The 18,715-nt window shown below is 49.5% G+C and overlaps 1 protein-coding gene across 3 annotated transcripts in view; it reads right to left on the bottom strand.

Annotated features, from left to right (window-relative positions):
* The window catches only part of CAND2 (cullin associated and neddylation dissociated 2 (putative)), a 41,098-nt gene that overhangs the window by 17,291 nt on the left and 5,092 nt on the right, over positions 1-18,715 (bottom strand). The window contains exons 2-8 of one of the 3 annotated variants that reach the window (XM_004368347.2): positions 12,442-12,585; positions 9,758-9,912; positions 8,886-9,009; positions 6,203-6,468; positions 4,372-4,477; positions 4,061-4,203; positions 537-829 (exon numbers count right to left, since the gene is read on the bottom strand). In XM_004368347.2, coding sequence (XP_004368404.1) covers positions 537-829; positions 4,061-4,203; positions 4,372-4,477; positions 6,203-6,468; positions 8,886-9,009; positions 9,758-9,912; positions 12,442-12,585 — 1,231 coding nt within the window. Of the gene's footprint in view, positions 1-536; positions 830-4,056; positions 4,204-4,371; positions 4,478-6,202; positions 6,469-8,885; positions 9,010-9,757; positions 9,913-12,441; positions 12,586-18,715 lie in introns of those variants that run through there. The other 2 variants (XM_023740889.1, XM_004368348.2) reach the window with 2 other exon arrangements.

The following is an 18,715-nucleotide window of genomic DNA, read 5'->3' as shown; positions in this document are numbered from 1 at the left end:
TCACCCTCTGCGTCCAACTGATCAGCAAGACTTGATGCTTCCACGCCAAAAACACTTCTCGAGTCTGACCCCTTCTCTGCGTCTCCACTGCTGCCACCGAGCCCAAGGCAGCATCACCTGTCACCTGGACTGTTGGCTCTCACCTGGCCTGCTGCAACAGCCTCATGCTGGGCTCCTAGTGTCCTCTCGCCCCAATATGAGCCACCCCACACAGCAGCCAGAGTGAGCTTTTGCAAATGTAATTCCCTCCAGTGGCTTCTGCTTGCTCTTAGAATACAATGGCCTGGGGGCCCTACTTGTTTGATATCTATGTGTCCCCTAGACCCAGGAGGGCAGGGTCTTGTTCCCTGCCACATCCCTGGCATCTGGTACACAGCAAGGCACAGAGTAGGTGCTCAATATACACCCTGAGGGATTGGCAAGGGAGGAGGGGAAGGTGGCTGGGTGGGTGACAAGGCGGACAAAGGGGAGAGGGATGGACTGGTGAGCAGGTGGGAGGGGGAACAGGTGAGTGGGCAAGTGGAGGCAAGTCCCACCTGTCCTCGCAGCAAGTGGAGGCTGCTGCCTGTCTGGGTGGGATCCTCCATGGCCTCCAGCCATCCCTTTGGAGGCCGCGTTTGTCGCAGCAGCACGATGTAAGTCGCAAAGACATCGGCCTTGACGTTCTCCTCGCGCTCCCTGAAGCGGCGGATAAGCACAGGCGCCAGGGTGCGGTGGAAGTCAGGCAGCAGGTCGGGCCGTGAGCCAATCAAGGCGGCCATGCACTTGGCTGCTGCCCGGCGCACCTTCCAGCTCATGTCATCGTCATCACTGTACTCGTCCTCGCTCTCTGGGGGAGGGAACAGGAAACTCACCGACCCCCGTGCACTCTAGTGGATGGGGACCAAGGTTGTCTCTGAGGCCAGGTCTAGAGCTCACAGGAGGGGTGAGGAGACAGGAGGGAGGGAGCCAGGCACCACGAGTCACCATACCACCTACCATCTAATGAACACCTACTGTGTGCTAGAGGTGGCGCCAAGCACTTCAAATCCACAATCTCACCTTTGCCTCATATTGACCTTGCAGGATAAGGATTATTTCCCCATTATAAAGATGAACCTGAGGCTTAGAGAAGGAGTAGCTTGCCCCAAGTTACACGAGCAGGAAAATATCTGGAATTAAATCAGGGTCCTCCTTCTGCCACCAAACCTACTATGGACTGAATTGTTTCTCCCCAAAAGATATGTTGAAGTCCTATCCCCCAGTACCTATGAAGACAACCTGATTTGGAAATAAGGTCCTTGAAGACCATTATCAGTTAATGTGAAGTCATACTGGAGTAGGGTGGGTCCTGATCCATTCTGAGTGGTGTCCTTGTAAAAGAGAAGAGACACAGAGACATACACACAGTGCGGACAGCCATGTGAGGACAGGGCAGAGATGGAGTTACGCTGCAACTGCAAGCAGAGGACCGCCTGAGACCACCAGGGAGACAAGGAAGGATGGATCTTCCCCTAGAGCCTTTGGGGAGAGCACAGCCCTGCCAACACCCTGCATTCAGACTTCTGACCTCCGAAACCGTGAGACAAATTTCTGTCATTGTAAGCCACCCACTTTGTAGTACTTTATCACGGCAGCCCTAGGAGACTAATACAAAACCCTTAACTCTTTTCACTGCACTGTGGGAAAACGGACTTTGAAGTTTTCAGTGAAGACTTAAAGAATCCATTTTGGACACAAGACCGATCCTTTAATTCTAGTACGTGTTGTGTGACATTTCACTGACTGGGATTCCGGAAGGGAGAGGTGACGGGCCTCCTTAAGCCTCCCCTCTTCCCCCTGGTCCCAGCCTCTCAAGGGTCAGATTCTGGCCTCTCCACAGCACTAATAATCAGGAATTGCCGGGCTTGTGTGGCTTTCTACTCTACAAGCTCCCACCAACACCTTAGGAATGTGGGTGCTGTTCAGTCCCATTTTAGATGCCAAGGATAAGGCTCAGACAGTGTGAGACTCTCCTAAAGACACATAGCTAGGAAGCAGGAGAGCTGAGATTCAGGCAGAAAAGGCCAACCCACATCACCTGGGGAGACACACATGAGGCTCAGCGGTAGATGGTCCAAAGGGTGCAGGCCAGTGTGTCGCCATCCACATCACTCTGTTGACAACTAGACTCTCAGAGGCAAATCTGAGTTTGAACAAGCCAAAATGGGTCATGGGGGTAGTCCCATGGACTTGTCCTGTCCACTGGTCAGCTCAGCAGACGTCCCCTCTGATGGATCATTATTTGGTACGGCCACCCTACACCATCCACAAAGAAATATCCATAGCTCCCTACTACTGACAAAAAAAATCCAAGCTCCCTGGCTTGGTATTCAAAGCCCCATCATGCCTGTCCAGTCTCATCTCCTACCACTTTGTCTTGCTGTGAGTCGTTCACCTCCATCAGAGCCCTGCCTCCAGGACCCACAGGCATTTCTGTCCTGGAAATCCATCTGAATAGTGGACAGGGCCACAAGCACAGAAGGAAGAAAGCCACTGAGTCGGTCCCCGATCCGGATTTCTCTCTCCCGTCAGTGCTTATCATTCTACCACCAGAGAATCACTCTGCTGGGTTAAGGCATTGTCTCTTGAAGGCCATTAATAAAAAGGTATGGAGTTCCATTCCTAGGTATACCCATACACCACAAAAAAAAACAAAAAACAAAAACTGAAATCAGGGACTCAAACAGATATTTGTACACCAATGTTCACTGCAGCACTGTTCACAACAGGCAAAAGGTAGAAACAACCCAAGTGTCCATCAACAGATGAATGGATAAACAAAATGTGGTACATCCATACAACGGAATACTATTTGGCCATAAAGAGAAAGTCCTGAGACATGCTACAACATGGATGAACCTTGACAGCATTATGCTGAGTGAAACAAATCAGTCACAAAAGGACAAATGTTGTATGACCCCACTTATATGAAATATCTAGAATAGGCAGATATATAGAGACCGAAGTTTATCAGTGGTTATCACAGGTGGGTGGGAGGGGGAAATGGGGAGTTATTGCTTAAGAGTGATGAAAAAATTGGAAATGGATAGTAGTGATGGTTGCAAAATACGGTGAATGTAGTTAATGTTACAGAATTGTACATATAAAAATGGTGGAAATGGTAAGTGTGTTGTTATCGATATTTCACCACACACAAAAAAGGAGAAATGGTACAGAGATGGCAGCACAGGGTGGGAGAGTCTGACAGACATGTATCCAAGTCTCAGTTATGCCACTTTCTAGTTGCGTCATCTCAGGCAAGTGTCCTCGCTAAGCGTCGGTTTCCTTGTCTGAAAAATGGGGTAATACCACCTAGTTTTTTAGGGTTACTGTGAGGAATGTGAAATAAAAGTGCTCAGAACACTGGTATCAAAACCAACCAAATCCGTTGCCATTGAGTCGATTGCAACTCATGGAGCCCCCAGTGTGTTACAGAGCAGAACTGCTCCATAGGGTTTTCTTGGCTGTAATCTTTACAGAAGCAGATCGCCACGCTTTTCTTCTGTGATGCTGCTGGGTAGGTTCAAACCACCAACCTATAGGTTAGTAGGAGAGCACAAATTGTGCCACCCAGGGAAATGAGAACACCAGTAGTGACTCAATAAACGATAAAGTACATGGATGGTATAAACAGTAAATGGCTGATAACTGAAAGGTTAGAGGTCTGAGTCCACTCAGAGGCACCTCCAAAGAAAGACAATCTACTTCCAAAAAATCAGTCACTGAAAACCCTACGGAGCATAGTTCTACTCTGACACACATGGGGTCACCGTGAGTTGGAACTGACTTAATAGCAACCGGTTTGGTTTTTTTAAATTACTACTATTGGTGCCGTTATTAGAGTCGTCAGAGACGGTGGGGACGTGAGGGGCTCTGGATTTCTGGGGGCAGGGGTGGAGCCTGAAGAAGAGATGGGATCAGGATTGGGGCACCAAACATGGCCCTTGTCTTTGGCTAGCGGGTAGAGCAGAGCTTGGAAGCCCCTGGGAAGGCTGTACCCACCTCCACCCTCCAGCTCCAGTGACAGCTGGCCACTCACCTTGCTCACTGAATTCGCTGTCCTCTGTCTCCATCTGCTCCTCGTCCTCATCGCTGTCATAGTTATAGTTGGGGTCATGCTTCATGTACTGGAGGCAGAGGCTGGTGATGTTGGGCACATGAGGGCCCATCTCCTTGGGGCACCTGCGGGCGGGACGGGGCAGGCTCCACTAGGCCCAGATAGGACTGGCTGGGGGCAGGGCCCAGGGGTGAGCCCTGGGGTCTCATTGCTTTCAGGTCAGCTCCCTGCCCTCCACCCCACCACTTCCCATGAAGCCCCTGTCCCCATCTCTGGCACTGCGCTGCACCTACTTCCTCAGGAAGGCCTCAAAGGCCTGCAGGCAGGACTCCCGGAGTTCGTCATCATCCACGTTGCAGAACTCCTCCACCAGGGGCACCAGGCGGTCCAGGTGGTTGCCTGCAGGGCCAACAGGACACTGAGGCCAGGCACAGGCAGCCAGTCCAGTGCCTCCCAGGGTCTCCCCAGCCGGTCCTGCACCTGCAGTCCTGACCACTGCAAACCTCCACCAGAGGCTTCAGAATCAAGCAGACATGGGTTCTAGCCCCAGCTCTGTCACCTATGAGCTATGCAGCCTCCGGTAAGTCACCACACTTCTCTGAGCCTCAGTGTGCTAATCTTCACAGTGCAGATATCAGGCAGAAAGTTTGTGAAGATTAATGACACGAGGTAGGTAGAGCTTAGCCCAGGTTCTGACCTGTAGTAGGCACTCAATAAGTAGCACCTGTGCTTGAAACTATTACTCACGTCTTTGTCTTATTTCCTGCACTAGCTTGTAAGACCCTGGAAGGGAGAAGGGGGAGGCAGTACCACCCTGAGAGACCAGGCAAGAGGGGTCCCTGCTTTGTCCCGTGTGTTAGAGGGTCCCACCCTAGCCCTCCTCCACCCACACCCCACCATGCAAAAAGTCTGCAGGGTCAAGGGACATGCTGATCTGGAGGCCCCAACCCTCCCTCCCCTGCCGCTTCCAGGCTCCACTCTAGGTACTTGGGACTCCAGAGTTTCCTGCTCAGTCAGCCCTGAGCCCTCGTCCAGGTTCTGCACAGGCCTCTTTCCTGGGTCCATGCTCCCAAAGGTGGCCAACGGGTGGCTGCTGTTTGACAGGGACGTGGACAGAGCATGGACGTTCACACATGTGCTTGCAAAGCCCGTTGCAGCAAGGGAGAGAGCTTGGGGTGGGGGGTGGGGGTACAGACCGAAGGTCCAAGTCCCACACTGCTGTGTTTTAGTCTGGAACTTCCAAGTCTCTGAGGATAATTCAAACTGATTGTATGATTCCATTTATAAAAAACCCCAGAAAATGAAAACTAATCTATAGTGACAGGGAGCACGTCAGTGGTTGCCAGGGGTGGGGCAGAAGGAAGGATGGACTGCAAAGGGGCACAAGGAAAGTTTTGGAGGGGATGGAAATGTTCTGTATCTTGGTTGTGGCGGTAGTTTCAAGGGTGTATGCAAAGATCAAAACACAATGAATTGTACACTTTAAATAGTGGTTTGTTGTTAGGTGCCATTGAGTTGGTTCCAAATCATAGCAACCCTATGTACAACAGAATGAAACACTGCCGGGTCCTGCGCCACCCTCACAATCGTCGCTATTTGGAGCCCACCGTTGCAGCCGCTGTTGTCAATCCATCTCATTGAGGGTCTTCCTCTTTTTCACTGACCCTCTACTTTACCAAACATGATGTCCTTCTCCAGGTGGTCCCTCCTGATATGTCCACAGTATGTGCAGTCTATTGTATGTAAATTATGACCCAATAAAGTTGCTTTAAAAATTCAAACCTGGCATTATGGGTCTTATTAGTATATATTTGCTAAGTATGAAAATAGAACATATTTAACAACTTGGTGGCATGATTATTATTTATAATTACCCACTAACCTGTGGGTAGACACGTGGGCCCAGAGGTGACTAAGCCCCGCCCCCCAGAGTCCTGCACTCAGCAGGTGCTCAGGACAGTTTGCGCAGTGCGCCCAGGGCCCGCCCCCATCAGTCCTTTGATGCTTCCCACTCTCCCTCTTCCAGGCCCTTAACACAATCCCACGCTCCACCTCCTCCTCAGCCACGCCCCCTGACGTAAGGCGGCACGCCCCTCCTCTCAGTCTAGGCCCCGGCCACCTTACCCAGGCGGTGGCCGGCCTGGCGGCCTACGCTGCCCAGACACTGGATCAGGGTGCGGATGGCGGCGGGGCTGGCGGGCGCGCGCGGGCCGGGCAGCCGGTCCAGCAGGTGGTCGGCGAGCTCGACGAAGAGGTCGGTGTTGCAGGCGGCCGCCAGGTGGCCGAGCGCCCCAACGGCCCGCTTGCGCACGGCCAGGCGTGGGCTACTCAGCTGCGGCAGCAGGCAGTGCAGGAGGCTGGCGTGGAAGGCACCTAGCGGGGCGCCCAGCCTGTGGGAGCCGCGGGGGGAGGGAGCGTCAGGCCGGCAACCCGCACCGGCCTCCCCCTCTCCTCTCCTGGCCTTCTCCCCAGAATTACAACAACTGATGGTCTTTGGAAAAAAGGTGCCTTGCAACTGTGAGGAACAATTACTATTAGTCTTGCATGAATGAAAAGGAGAAAGAGGAGAGGACTTCCTTCAGGCCACCCAGTCAGGAAATGCAAGGTCAGGACTCGAACCCAGGTGTCCAGGCTCCCAGCCTGGGGAGAAGGCCCGATGGTAATGGTAGGTGGGAGTAGGGGTCTCCTCTCAGGAGTCTGGGCCTTGCCTCAGGGCCCTCTCCCCAGTGCATCCTCCTCTGATGCCAGGGTAGTGTAAAATCTACCTTTACCTGGTCACTCCTTTGCTTAGCCCATTCCATGCTCCCTAGTCCCTGTGGATAAGCTGAGCTCTGGGTTCAAGGCGACACCAGGGAACAGTTTCTACACAGATATAATGTAGCCCCGTGTCTGCCTCAGCAAATTCTGTCCTCACCTTCCAAACCAGGCCGTGCATCTTCTGCCCCATAAATGTCCTGAGACCTTTCCTCACTCCACACGACCTCATTGACCTCACCCCCTCATAGCTCTGTGTCCAGCCCAGACCTTGCTCCTGGTCTCATTTATTCATTTACCTACTATGTGACACGGCCTGTGCTGGAAGCCAGGGCGAGCAAGACGGACGCAGGCCCTAGGCCCTGCCGTCAGGAGTTTACCACTGAGGGATGCCTCCCAGGCACCTAAAAGTCAACATGCCCCAAATGAATCCATCATCTTCCTCCCCACACACTGCTTCTGCAGTGCACCCCACCACAGCCAGTGGCACCTTTGTCTGTCCCCCTCATTACTAAAGCCGGGTCCCTAGTGTCATCCTTGTCTCTACCTTTCTCACCACTCCAAGTCTTGTGAAGTCCAGCTCCTAAATATGACCTGAATTTACCTGCCATCAGAAGCCTCCTAACCAGTCTCCCTGCCCATCCAACCCCCTCCCACCTAATCTCCACGCTGCAGATGGAAAGATCAGTCATAACACATCAATGTGTGCACAGCACTCCTCAGCTCCTGCCAAAAACCCTCCACTGGCTCCTCACACCTTCAGGATAATCTTTAATGCCCCCTCCAAAATGGCTTCTGCTCAGCCCTCCAGCCTCATCTCTCCACACCACCCCCTCACTTTACACCTGAGCTCCACGACCACCTTGCAGGACCCCCGGGACCTCCCATGCTCTCCTGCCTCTGCTCTCTCTGCTGAGGCAGTTTCGCCCCAGCATTCCCCTTATGTCCACCAAACTTGGCTAAGTCCCTTCATTCATGAAGGTTCAAGTCTAGCAGGACCCCGAAGTTTCCCTGTTCCCTAGCTGGGTTAGGGGCCCCTTCTCTGAATTCCTGCAGGCCCTCCTCCTGTCCTTATTGTTGCACCTACTACAGTTTTATCGTTTCTCTTTTTTGACTGTGAGCTCCTTCATCTACTCGTATCCAACTCTATATGCTGAGCACTAGTTCAACTCCTGGGAGGCTGGATGAATGAATGAATGAGTGAATGAATACTTTAAAAATGTGCAGTATACTTGGGGATATCTTGCATTATCCGGTGTAATGCCATTGTATTTGCTTCCCAGATAGTCTGTAAGCTTTCTAGAACATAGGGGATTCATTCTGTTTTGGTTGTTACAGTAATGATGTTGATAATCTATATAAACCACTTTGGAAAGGAAGCTGCCCAGTTCGGGTGCTAGATTGAGGTTTTTGATTAAAAATTTCTTACTAAGTCTTCAAGATTAAAAGTCACTTCAATATTAAAAAAAGAAAAAAAAAGTGCAACGTAATTTAAAACAAAAACCCAAACCAGTTGCCGTCGAGGCAACTCTGACTCATGGCGACGCCATGTGTTACAGAGTAGAACTGCTCCATAGGGTTTTCTTCACTATAATCTTCAGGGAAGCAGACTGCCAGGACTTTCTTTTGTGGTGCCGCTGGGTGGGATCAAACCACCAACCTTTAGGTTAATAGTCAAGTGCAAACTGTGCCACCCAGGGATCTTAATTTAAAACAGAAGCCCAGATATATCAGCCCAGAAGAAGAAAAAAAGAGAAAGAAGTGGGTGGGAGAAAGGATGAACAAACATGGGTTTTAGCTATGGAGAGACACCTGAGTTCAAATCCTAGGTTCTGCCATTAACTGACAGTGTGGTCTTGGGCAGCCACTCACCTCTGAGAGCCTAGAAACTTGTGACAGTTGAGTTTTTCTTCACAGCGCTGCTGGGATGACTAAGGAGCCCCGAGCACAGGGCCTAGAGTGCAAGGCAGTAGATGCTGGCTCCATGGATCTGAGTCCCTCCCACTCCCTTACCCTCCTCTCCCATCCTCACTGCCTAGAGTGGCCTCCATACCTGCTCAGCATGTCAGAGAGGATGTCCAGGGCTTCCAGCTGCACAGCCACATCCTCCTGCTGGGTGATGGCACTGGTGAGCTGGCCCGTGATCTTCCGGCATACATTGCTGGCCAGGCCGGAGCCTGCGCAGGGCACAAGGTGGGCATGGTGAGGCCCAGGGCTGGGGGAAGAAGAGGTGGCCTCCACCTCTGGTCTGCCTTTGCTCCGATTGTGTTCCTGAGCCCATGTCCCCAAAAATCTTGTTGATCCAGGGAAGCCAAGGCTTGAATGATCCAAGGTTTGACTTCGATTCAGACCAAATTAAAGGAGATGGCTAAAGGAGCTGAGAACTGATAGCAGACCTGCTGGCCTTATCTACCTCACCCTCGACCCCCATTTCCATGCCCACAGAAAAGTTAAACACTTGCTTTCCCAGCCTCCTTGCTGCTAAAAGTGGTCAGATGACCTAGTTCTGGCCAATGAGATATAAGTAGAAGTTTCTGGGGGGCTTCTGGGAAAACTTGTGCTTTTCTTATAAAAGGGAGAAACAGGAGCACAGACCTGAATCCTGTCACAACTGAGCTACTAAATCAATTGCTGCAAAAATTGAGCAGCTCATCCCTCCAGACTTATCATGTGAGAAAAAAAAACCTCCTACTTCTTTAAGCTGCCATTAGTTAGATTTTTGTTACTTCCAGCTAAAAGCATTCCTAACTGACACAAAGCCATGGACTTAGAAATCTGGATCTGAATTTCATCTCTGCCACTTACTAGGCGAGTGACCCTAGATAAGTCCTTTCACTCTCAGAACCTCAGTTTCCTCATCTGCAGACTGAAATGAATAATAATGGTACCTAGTCGCTGGGACCTGGGTCCTGGATGGTTGGGTACCTGTGGCTGCAGGCGGGAGCTCTGAGAGGACTGTCTTGAGACCGATGCCGGCAATATCTCGGAGCTGCTCCTTGTCTGACCGCATGTTGGCACAGAGAGCGTCCACAATGGTCTCCACCTGGTACTCCTTCACTTTGCCCACCAGAGGACCCAGGCTGAGCAGAGGAGGGGGAGAAGCCCCAGGCTCAGCCTGAGTCAGGCTGATCCCTCATGCCTGTAGGGCCACACAGGCTGAGGAAAAGGCCCCAGATCAACAGGGGACCCCCTGCTTTGCCAGAAAGTGAGGCACCCTCTGGTTATGCCAGCATTATCCCTGGCACCTCCCAAACCTGCATTCTCAGTATGTGGCCAAACCATAAAACCCAGTAACCTCAGTCAGAAACCAAGGGGTGTCCAAGAGCAGTGGTTCTCAAACTTGAGTATGCATCAGAATTATCTGGAGGGCTTATTAAACTGTGGGGCCCCACTCCCAGAGGTTCAGATTCAGAAGGTCTGGGAGGGGCCCAAGAATCTGCATTTTTAGAAAGTTCCCAGGTGATGCTGATGCTGGTCTGGGGATGGCACTTTGAGAATGCCAGCCCTGAGTGTGGTCATGGATCAGCATCATCAGCATCATCTGGGAGCTGGTTAGAAATGCAGACTCTCAGGTACCACCCCAGACGTACTGAACCAGAATGTGCGAAATTTCAACAAGGTCCCCAGTTAATTTGAAAGCACTCTTAGTTTGAAAGGGGCTGCACTAGACTCACTAGTTCTCAATCTTAGCTGTGCATTGCCACCTCCTGGGCCTTCATTCTCATCCTCCCCACCCCCTCCTATCCCCCAATCTCCTGAATCTGAATCCCTGAGGGCTAGGTGGGGAATACTCAGGTTTAACAAGGGCCCCAGGTGAGTCCAATGCACACCAAAATTTGAAAACCCTGGCTCTCTCCATTGACTCCTCCATCTAAGTAATCACACGTCCTCTCATCCTACCCGCTGTATCACTGTTTTCCAACAGCAGTGATGCCTCCAGAAGCATTTTGGAAATGTGGGGGGGCCTTTTTTTGGTCATCGTAACTATTGAGTTGGTGATTTTAGCCTTTTTTTGAGGAGGGGGAGTGGTCAGGGAAGTCAGAAAGACAAGATTGTGAAACAAAGCATTGCCCCATGTCCTGCAAGACTTTCTAACATCCCACTGGACATTCATATAAAAACGAAAAACCTTTCTATAATTAACTGAATCTAAAACCTAATTTCATTTCACATATAAATACAAAGTACTTTTGGTCTGTTTTAACATACGCTGAATTTTCTAAGAATGCTATTATTGGGTAAATTGAGGGAAGGCAGTACTTGGTCTTCTGGGCAACTTTACCAGTCGTTCACCATTTCAGAAAATCTTGACACTAAGAGCAATGCCACTTGTGGTGTCTGAGTCCCCAGTACACCACACCTGTGTCCATCCCTACTGACTGCCATGGTCTCCACGACAATTCTATGTCTAGGTGCAGGCTTCTGACGACTTCATTGTCACTGCTACTGTCAACATGTCCGTGCGTTTACATATTGCAACACATGCCATTTTATTATAAATTATTTTCCTTGTATTTCTTCTTTATTTCACAGTTTAGGGTATTTTACATACCCTTTTGAAATTACACGCATAGACAAGTTATCTATAAATTTTGTTTCATGACAGGAAAAGGAGTATTATAAACTCTTTGTTATAAAAAGGAGGTATTGGTTCCACTAGTGGGAAACCATGGCTCCACCCTACCTCCACTCCACAGCCAGAGAGACCGATGCTGCTCCCAGACCACGAACCTGACCGTGCCCTTTCCTGTATAAAACCTTTCACTAAATTCCTTCTGCTCTTGGGATCAGGTTCAGTTTCATTAAAACAGTCCAGAAGAATGCCTGGGCACAGCTCACAGAGCTGTACCCAAATTCTCACCCTGTTGACCCCTCAGCCCTGCCAGAACCACTTGCCATTCCTCGGTGGCCCACCCACCCCTCCACACATGCCCTGCATACACACACAGTCTTGCTTTTTTTCTGCTCCTGAGGCAACTGGCCAAGGTTTCAGGACCACAGCCTCACAACACCTAGGGCAGAAGGTGCCAGAGCCCCACCATGTCCCTTCAGCCCTTACCACTTTGGTGTGTGCCAGCTTGACTTCCAATCGCCAGCATCTACGTCTCTGCCTGGGCACTTTCTTTGGTTAGAGGGGTCAGGGAATCAATAACCCTCTACCCTACCCCAGGAGCAGCCCTCAAACAATGACTGATGAGAGTTGGTGAATTACTACCCCAGCTCCCTCACCCTTCAGGTGGGAAATTCCAAGCTGCGTACTCTACACCAGCTCCAGGAGGTCCCCAGAGGATTAAGTTCCAGCTGCCCACAGTGGTAACCTGCTTGATCACACTCTTTATTGGCTCCTTCCCTTCCTGCCACATTTCCCTGCTCCCCTACCTGTGTTTTCTGGGATCACATCCCACATAAACCTACACTTGAATCCTTGTCTTGGGGTCTGCTTCTGGGAAAACCCAGGCTAAGGCACTGTCCAGCTCCACTGGGGCCCCAAGAGCTGCTCAGCAATTCTTTTCTCAGAGGCTGTACCCCAAAGGGGCAGAGACCCCTGGGGCACTCCCACACCAGAGAGGTGTCCTCTCCTCCCAGCCCCGGCCCAGGCCGACACTCACCACTTGACAGCCAGATTCTGTACCTCCCCGTTCTTGTCCTCCAGGAGCCGAAGCAGCATCTTCACCACCTTGCGCTCACTGTCCTCGTCCAGCTGGATGGAGTCCTTCTGCAGCTCTGACATCAGGTCACTGGTAGCCATGAACCTGGACAGGGAAGGCAGAGGATTGCCAAACAGCTCTTGGGCCCCAGGGATTTGGGCAGGATCTTAGAGTCCTCCAGAAGCAAACCTTGATTCAAGGATTCGAAGGCAAGGTTATTTGAGCTGTGGTCGTGGCCAGGCCATCACAAGAAGACCTGTGTGTATGACACCAACTGCCTACAGCCCCACACTGACTCCAGCTACAGCATACAGCATGCCAAACTAGGAGGCAGCACGGCATGCTGGCTAAATACTTAGGGCTGCACAGTCCTCAGACTAGAATTCAAATCCTGCCTCTGCCATTTACACATAGGTGAACTCGGGCAAGGCCCTTCACCTCTGTGAGTCTTAGTTTTACTTGCCTGAAAAACAAGACTATATACCTGCCTCATGGGGGTTGTTTGGCATCCCTGGGTGGTGAGAACAGTTAAGCACTCGTCTACTAGTTGAAAGGCTGGCAGTTTGAACCCACCCAGAGGCAACCTGCTTACAAAAAGGTCCAGCCTTGAAAACCCTATGGAGCAGTTCTACTCTGCACACATGGGGTCTCTGTGTCGGAAGTGACCCGGCAGCAACTAACAATAAAGACACGGGGTTGTTTGGAAGATAAAGTGAGATAACATATGTGAAGTGCTTAGCACACGGTGAGCTCTCAATAAATGGTACTGCTATTATTATAACGGCACATTACATCACTCACGCCTCACGATGACAGCCAGAGGAGGGACCAAGTCAGGTGTCAGCAAGAAGCCTCTCTCCCAGACAGGTGAGGGGGCTAGGCTCACCCACCTCCATCTCAGAGAGTCAACCCATCCCCACCCTTAGAACAGAGGTTCTCAAATTGTAGCGTGCACCAGAATCACCTGCCCGGTTTGCTAAAGATTACTGGGCCCTGCCCCCAGAGTTTCTGAGTCAACAGATCTAGGGTGGGATGCAAGAATTTGCTTTCTTCCAGGCTCCCGGGTGATGCTGGTCATGGACCACACTTTGAGAACCACAGCCCTAGGCTATGCCGATGGGTCATGGCTGTATTCTGTACAGCTTCTTGACCCAGGTGGGCACTGGAGTCAAAGGCTACCCATCCACAGGTGGATGGATCCGTGTGACCTGATGCCAAAAGTCAGGATCCCTGTCCTGGGAATTTAGAATTGCAGTAGGCATCTGTTATGGATTGAATTGTGTCCCCCTCCGCCCCACCCCAAATTTGTGTTGAGCCCTGGTGGCACAGTGGTTAAGCACTCAGCTGCTAACTGAAAGGACAGCAGTTTTAATCCACCAGTCGCTCCGTGGGAGAAAGATGTGGCAATCTGCTTCCATAAAGATTACAGCCTTAGAAAGTCTATGGGGCAGATCTACTCTGTCCTATAAGGTCGTTTTGAGTCGGAATCAACTTGATGACAAGAGGTTTTTACAGATACCTGTAAACATGACCTGTTTGGGAACAGGAGGTCCCTGAGTGGCACCAACAGCTTACACTCAACTACTAACACACGGGGAAGACAGACACCACGTGAGGGCTCATCTGCAAGCAAAGGGACACCAAGGATCGCTCATTGGTAGACACCAGAAACTAGGAGAGAGGCCACAGAAGGAATCAGCAGGGCTGAGACCCTGATCTGCACTTCTAGCTTCCAGAACTATGAGAAAATAAACTTCTGTTCTTTAAAGACACCCAGCTGTGCTATTTCTGTTACAGCAGCACTTATAATTAAGACAGCATCTGAGTAGGAAGGTCACGGCAAGTTAGGGCTATGGGGATTCATTCCTGCCAAAATTAAGAGAAGGTAGAGCACCCTCATCCATTGCTGGTGGGAATGCAAAACGGTACAGCCATTATGGAAGGGTCAGGCAGTTCCTCAAAAAACTAGAGGCAGAGCTGCCATAAACCAAATCAAAAAAACACTGTCATCGACTCAGTTCAGACTCAGAGCGACCCTACAAGACAGAGGACAACTGCCCCATACGGTTTCCAAGGCTGTAATCTTTATGGAAGTAGACTGCCGCATCTTTCTTCTGCGGAGTGGCTGGTAGTTTGAACCACTAACCTTTCGGTTAGCAGCTCAGCGCTTTACTCCCTGCAACACCAGGGCTTCTCAGAGCTGCCATATGACCCAGCAATTCCACTCCTAGGTATACACCCTAAGGATCTAACAGAATGACACGAACAGACATATGCACACCTATGTTCATTGCAGCACTATTCACAACAGCAAAAAGATAGAAACTGCCTAAGTGCCCATCAACAGATGAATGGGTAAATAAATGTGGTACACACAATGGACTACTACTCAGTGATAAAGAAAAATGAGTTCCTGAAACATTCTGAAACATGGGTGAACGTAGAGGACATTATGTTGAGCAAAATAAGTCAATCACAAAAAAACAAATTTGTATGTACTCACTTTTACGAAATGACACGAGGAAGTAAACATACAGAAACTAATTGTTACGGATTGAATTGTGTTCCCCAAAAATGTGTGTCAATTTGCTAGGCCATGATTTCCACTATTGTGATTATCCACCATTTTGTGATCTGATATGATTTTCCTATGTGTTGTAAATCCTACCTCTATGATGTTAATGGGGCAAGATTAGAGGCAGTTATGTTAATGAGGCAGGACTCAGTCTGCCAGATCAGGTTGTACCTTGAGTGAATTTCTTTTGAGACATAAAAGAGAGAAGTAAGCAGAGAGACGGGGACCTCATACCACCAAGAAAGTAGTGCCAGAAACAGAGCGTGTCCTTTGGACCCAGAGTACCTGCACTGAGAAGCTCCTAGACCGGGGAAGACTGATGACAAGGACCTTCCTCCAGAAAGAGAAAGCCTTCCCTTGGAGCTGGCACCCTGAATTCCAACGTCTAGCCTCTCAGTCTGCGAGAGAATAAACTTCTGTTTGTTAAAGCCATCCACTTGTGGTATTTCTGTTACAGCAGCACTAGATGGCTAAGACACTAATGTTCACAAGTGGCTACCAGGGATGGGGGGGAGAGGAGAGTTCACTCTCTAGATAGCAGACACTTGTTATTTTTGGTGATGGAAATGGCAACACTGAATGATAGTGAAGTGTACACAGCTTGATGAAGGGTAAACGATGTCACTAAAATGTACACAAGATAAAAGGACCTGTTGTAATTGTTATGGCATATAAAATTTTAAAACAACAGCAACAACAACCAAAAAATATATGTGTGGGTATATATGTAGGCATATATGTGTGCAGGTATGCGTATGTGTGTCTACATATGCATACGCATGTATGTGACTGTCTGCACATATATTCATCTATATAATAAAGCACACGGGGGCACAGTTATGGATACTACTTAGACATAACCACACACTTCATGGGATTGGCTTTCTGGGTTTGGAGGATTAGGACCACTGACATCTTGGTCAAGTGTTATAATATAGTTAATAAAGTTATGTTCTACATCCTAGTGTGGTGAATAGTGTCTAGGGTGTTAAAAGTTTGCGAGCAGCCATCTAGGATACAACTATTGGTCTCTAGTTGTCCAAAGCAAAAGAGAAAGAAGGAAACCAAAGACTCAAAGAAGAAACTAGTCTACAGGACAAACAGTCTACATAAACCACAGCCTCATCTACCCTGAGACCAGAAGAACTAGATGGTGCCCAGCTACCACTAATGACCATTCTAATCAGGGCCACAATACATGGACCCTGATAGAATCAGAGAAAAATGTGAAACAGAACCTCAAATTCCTAAAAAGATGGAAAAAAAAGCAAACTACTGGACTGGTTGAGACTAGAGGGCTCCCCCAGACTACTGCTCTGAGATATTCTTCAAACCTTGAACTGAAACTAACACGAGGTCTCCTCGTAGCTAAACAGATTGACTCACAAAATAAAGACTATCAACCCTAAGTACTGTGCTCCTTTGAAAAATCACCTACATGATACCAAAACCGTCAACAATTACTTTAAAATAAAGAAGAGAGGAAACTAGATTAATGGAAACGGAACAACCAGAACAGAAACAAAGAGAATGTTCACACATTGTGAAGAATGTAACCAATGTTACTGAACAACTTGTATAGAAATTGTTGAGTGGTAACCTAAACTGGTGTGTAAACCTTCACCGAAAACACAATAAAATATCATTTAAAAAAAAAAAAGAGAAGGTAGAGGTCTTAAACTGGCACCCCCCAGCTGTGTCCAGCTTGCAAATGTGTTTTTCAAAAATCTGAATGACCTGTCAACATTGAAAATTGGAGAGTTGACATAAAAATATCAATTCCCAGATTCCTCTGAAAACAGTCTTTGAAAACAACTGGGCCTACACTGCTGGGACGAGAATTGGCTCAAGCTAAGTGGTGGCTGCCTCTTTAAGTGGGACACACTACCCTCCCCCTCCCACCCCCCCAGCCCCCCAGCTCACCCTGGCCTCAGGAGGCTCACTTCATTTGATTACTGGCTCCCACCAGGGACCTGAGAACAGAGATGGAAGCAGGGAACAGCAGAAGCAGACAGGAGCCCCAAGAAAGCCTCCAGCAAATGCTGACCCTGTGAGGCCACCCCATTCCTCACACTAGCCTAGCTTTTGGGCTTGGGTGAGTCAGTCAAGAGCCCTGTCTCCAAGCCTCCTAGGGCTGAATCTGTCTCAGTCTGATTCTGGGCCCTCATGCCTGCAAGCTCAGACCAGCTTGATGTCATGGCAACCGCTAGCACCCTGCTCTAAGGAGGACAACTGTCGATGTTGTAGCTGTTTATTTTACAACTGGGATGAGCCTCAGGCTACTCACAGAAGGAGGCTGGCTGAAGGTGAGGGGGCTGGCAGGGCTGACTGCCCACGTCTGGGCCTGGGCGTTGCAGCAGAAGCAGCCAAGATAAGACCAAAGAGGGGTCTGGGTTTCAGTCAGGCCAAGTACCGGGGTGGGCCTGTGCATCCCTAGGCCTGCCCAGCTGAGGGAGATACTCTAAGAAGGCAGGCAGGGTGCCCATGGGGGCCCAGCTCAGGCCTGGCAACCCAGGGGATATACTCCTCTGCCCAAGATGGGCCTCCCACCCAGAATGTCCTGCCCTCCTTTTTCTTCTCCACCTGCAGGACTCCTCTGCATCCATCAAAGGCCCAGCTCAAATGTCACAGCCTCAGAGATGACTCCTCTGGCCCACCATGCCCTAACCCCATCCATACAATTGGTCCTGCTGGATAGGATCCTTTCAGAGCACTCTGCAACCCCCTGACTATAGTACTTTTCACACCGTACCTCAGTCCTCATGGTTACCAGATCCTCTCCCCCATTAGACTATGAACTCATAGGAGGCAAAGGCTGTCAGGTTCAACTCTAGGACTCCAGGTCCTGCAATGAACAAATCTGCAGAGTGCCTGAGGGCTGGGCGAAGGCAGGAGAGGAGAGAAGCAGAGAGCTCAGATCCAAATAGCTGCGTGGGAACCTGAACTCAGAAACCAACTCCTCTGAAACATGCCTCAGCAGTTCCACCTCCAAGTTCCTGCAGACACCCAGCTCTTAGAGAAAGAAAACCGTATTACTGATGGAGGGAGGCATGCAGGAAGATGCACAATTTGGGGAGTTAAGAGCTTGAGCACCACAGTTCAGCTTAAATAAATATACTGGTCTCGCCACTTACCAGCTGGTTTACTCCTCTCTGGGCCTCAGTTTTACCATCTATAAAATGGGAATTTTATTTGCCGCTACCTCTTTGCGTCGTTGGGTTTTGTTTTTTTTTTTTAATTGTACTTTAGGTGAAGGTTTACAGAATAGTTTCTCATTAAACAGTCAGTACACATAACTATTTTATGACATTGGTTAACAATCCCACAACATGTCAACACTCTCCCTTCTCAACATTTTTTTTTTTTTGGTGAAAATATACATAGCTGAAGATACACCATTTCAAAAATTTCTACATGCACAGTTCAGTGACACTGATTACGTTCTTACAGTCGTGCTGCTATTCTCACTTTAGATGAAGGTTTACAGATCAAAATAGTTTCTCATTAAACAGTTAGTACACGTTGCCCTATGACAATGGTTAACAACCCCACTACATGTCAACACTGTCCTTATTCAACCTTGGGTTCCCTATCACCAGCTTTCCTGTCCCCTTCTGCCTTCTAGTCCTTGTCCCTGGACTGCTGTGCCTCATTAGTCCT

This window comes from Trichechus manatus, unplaced genomic scaffold (genome assembly GCF_000243295.1).
Source record: "Trichechus manatus latirostris isolate Lorelei unplaced genomic scaffold, TriManLat1.0 scaffold00001, whole genome shotgun sequence".
Lineage (NCBI taxonomy): Eukaryota > Metazoa > Chordata > Mammalia > Sirenia > Trichechidae > Trichechus > Trichechus manatus.
The sequence above is the reverse complement of the archived record's forward strand: the minus strand, read 5'-3'. Positions and strand labels throughout refer to the sequence as shown.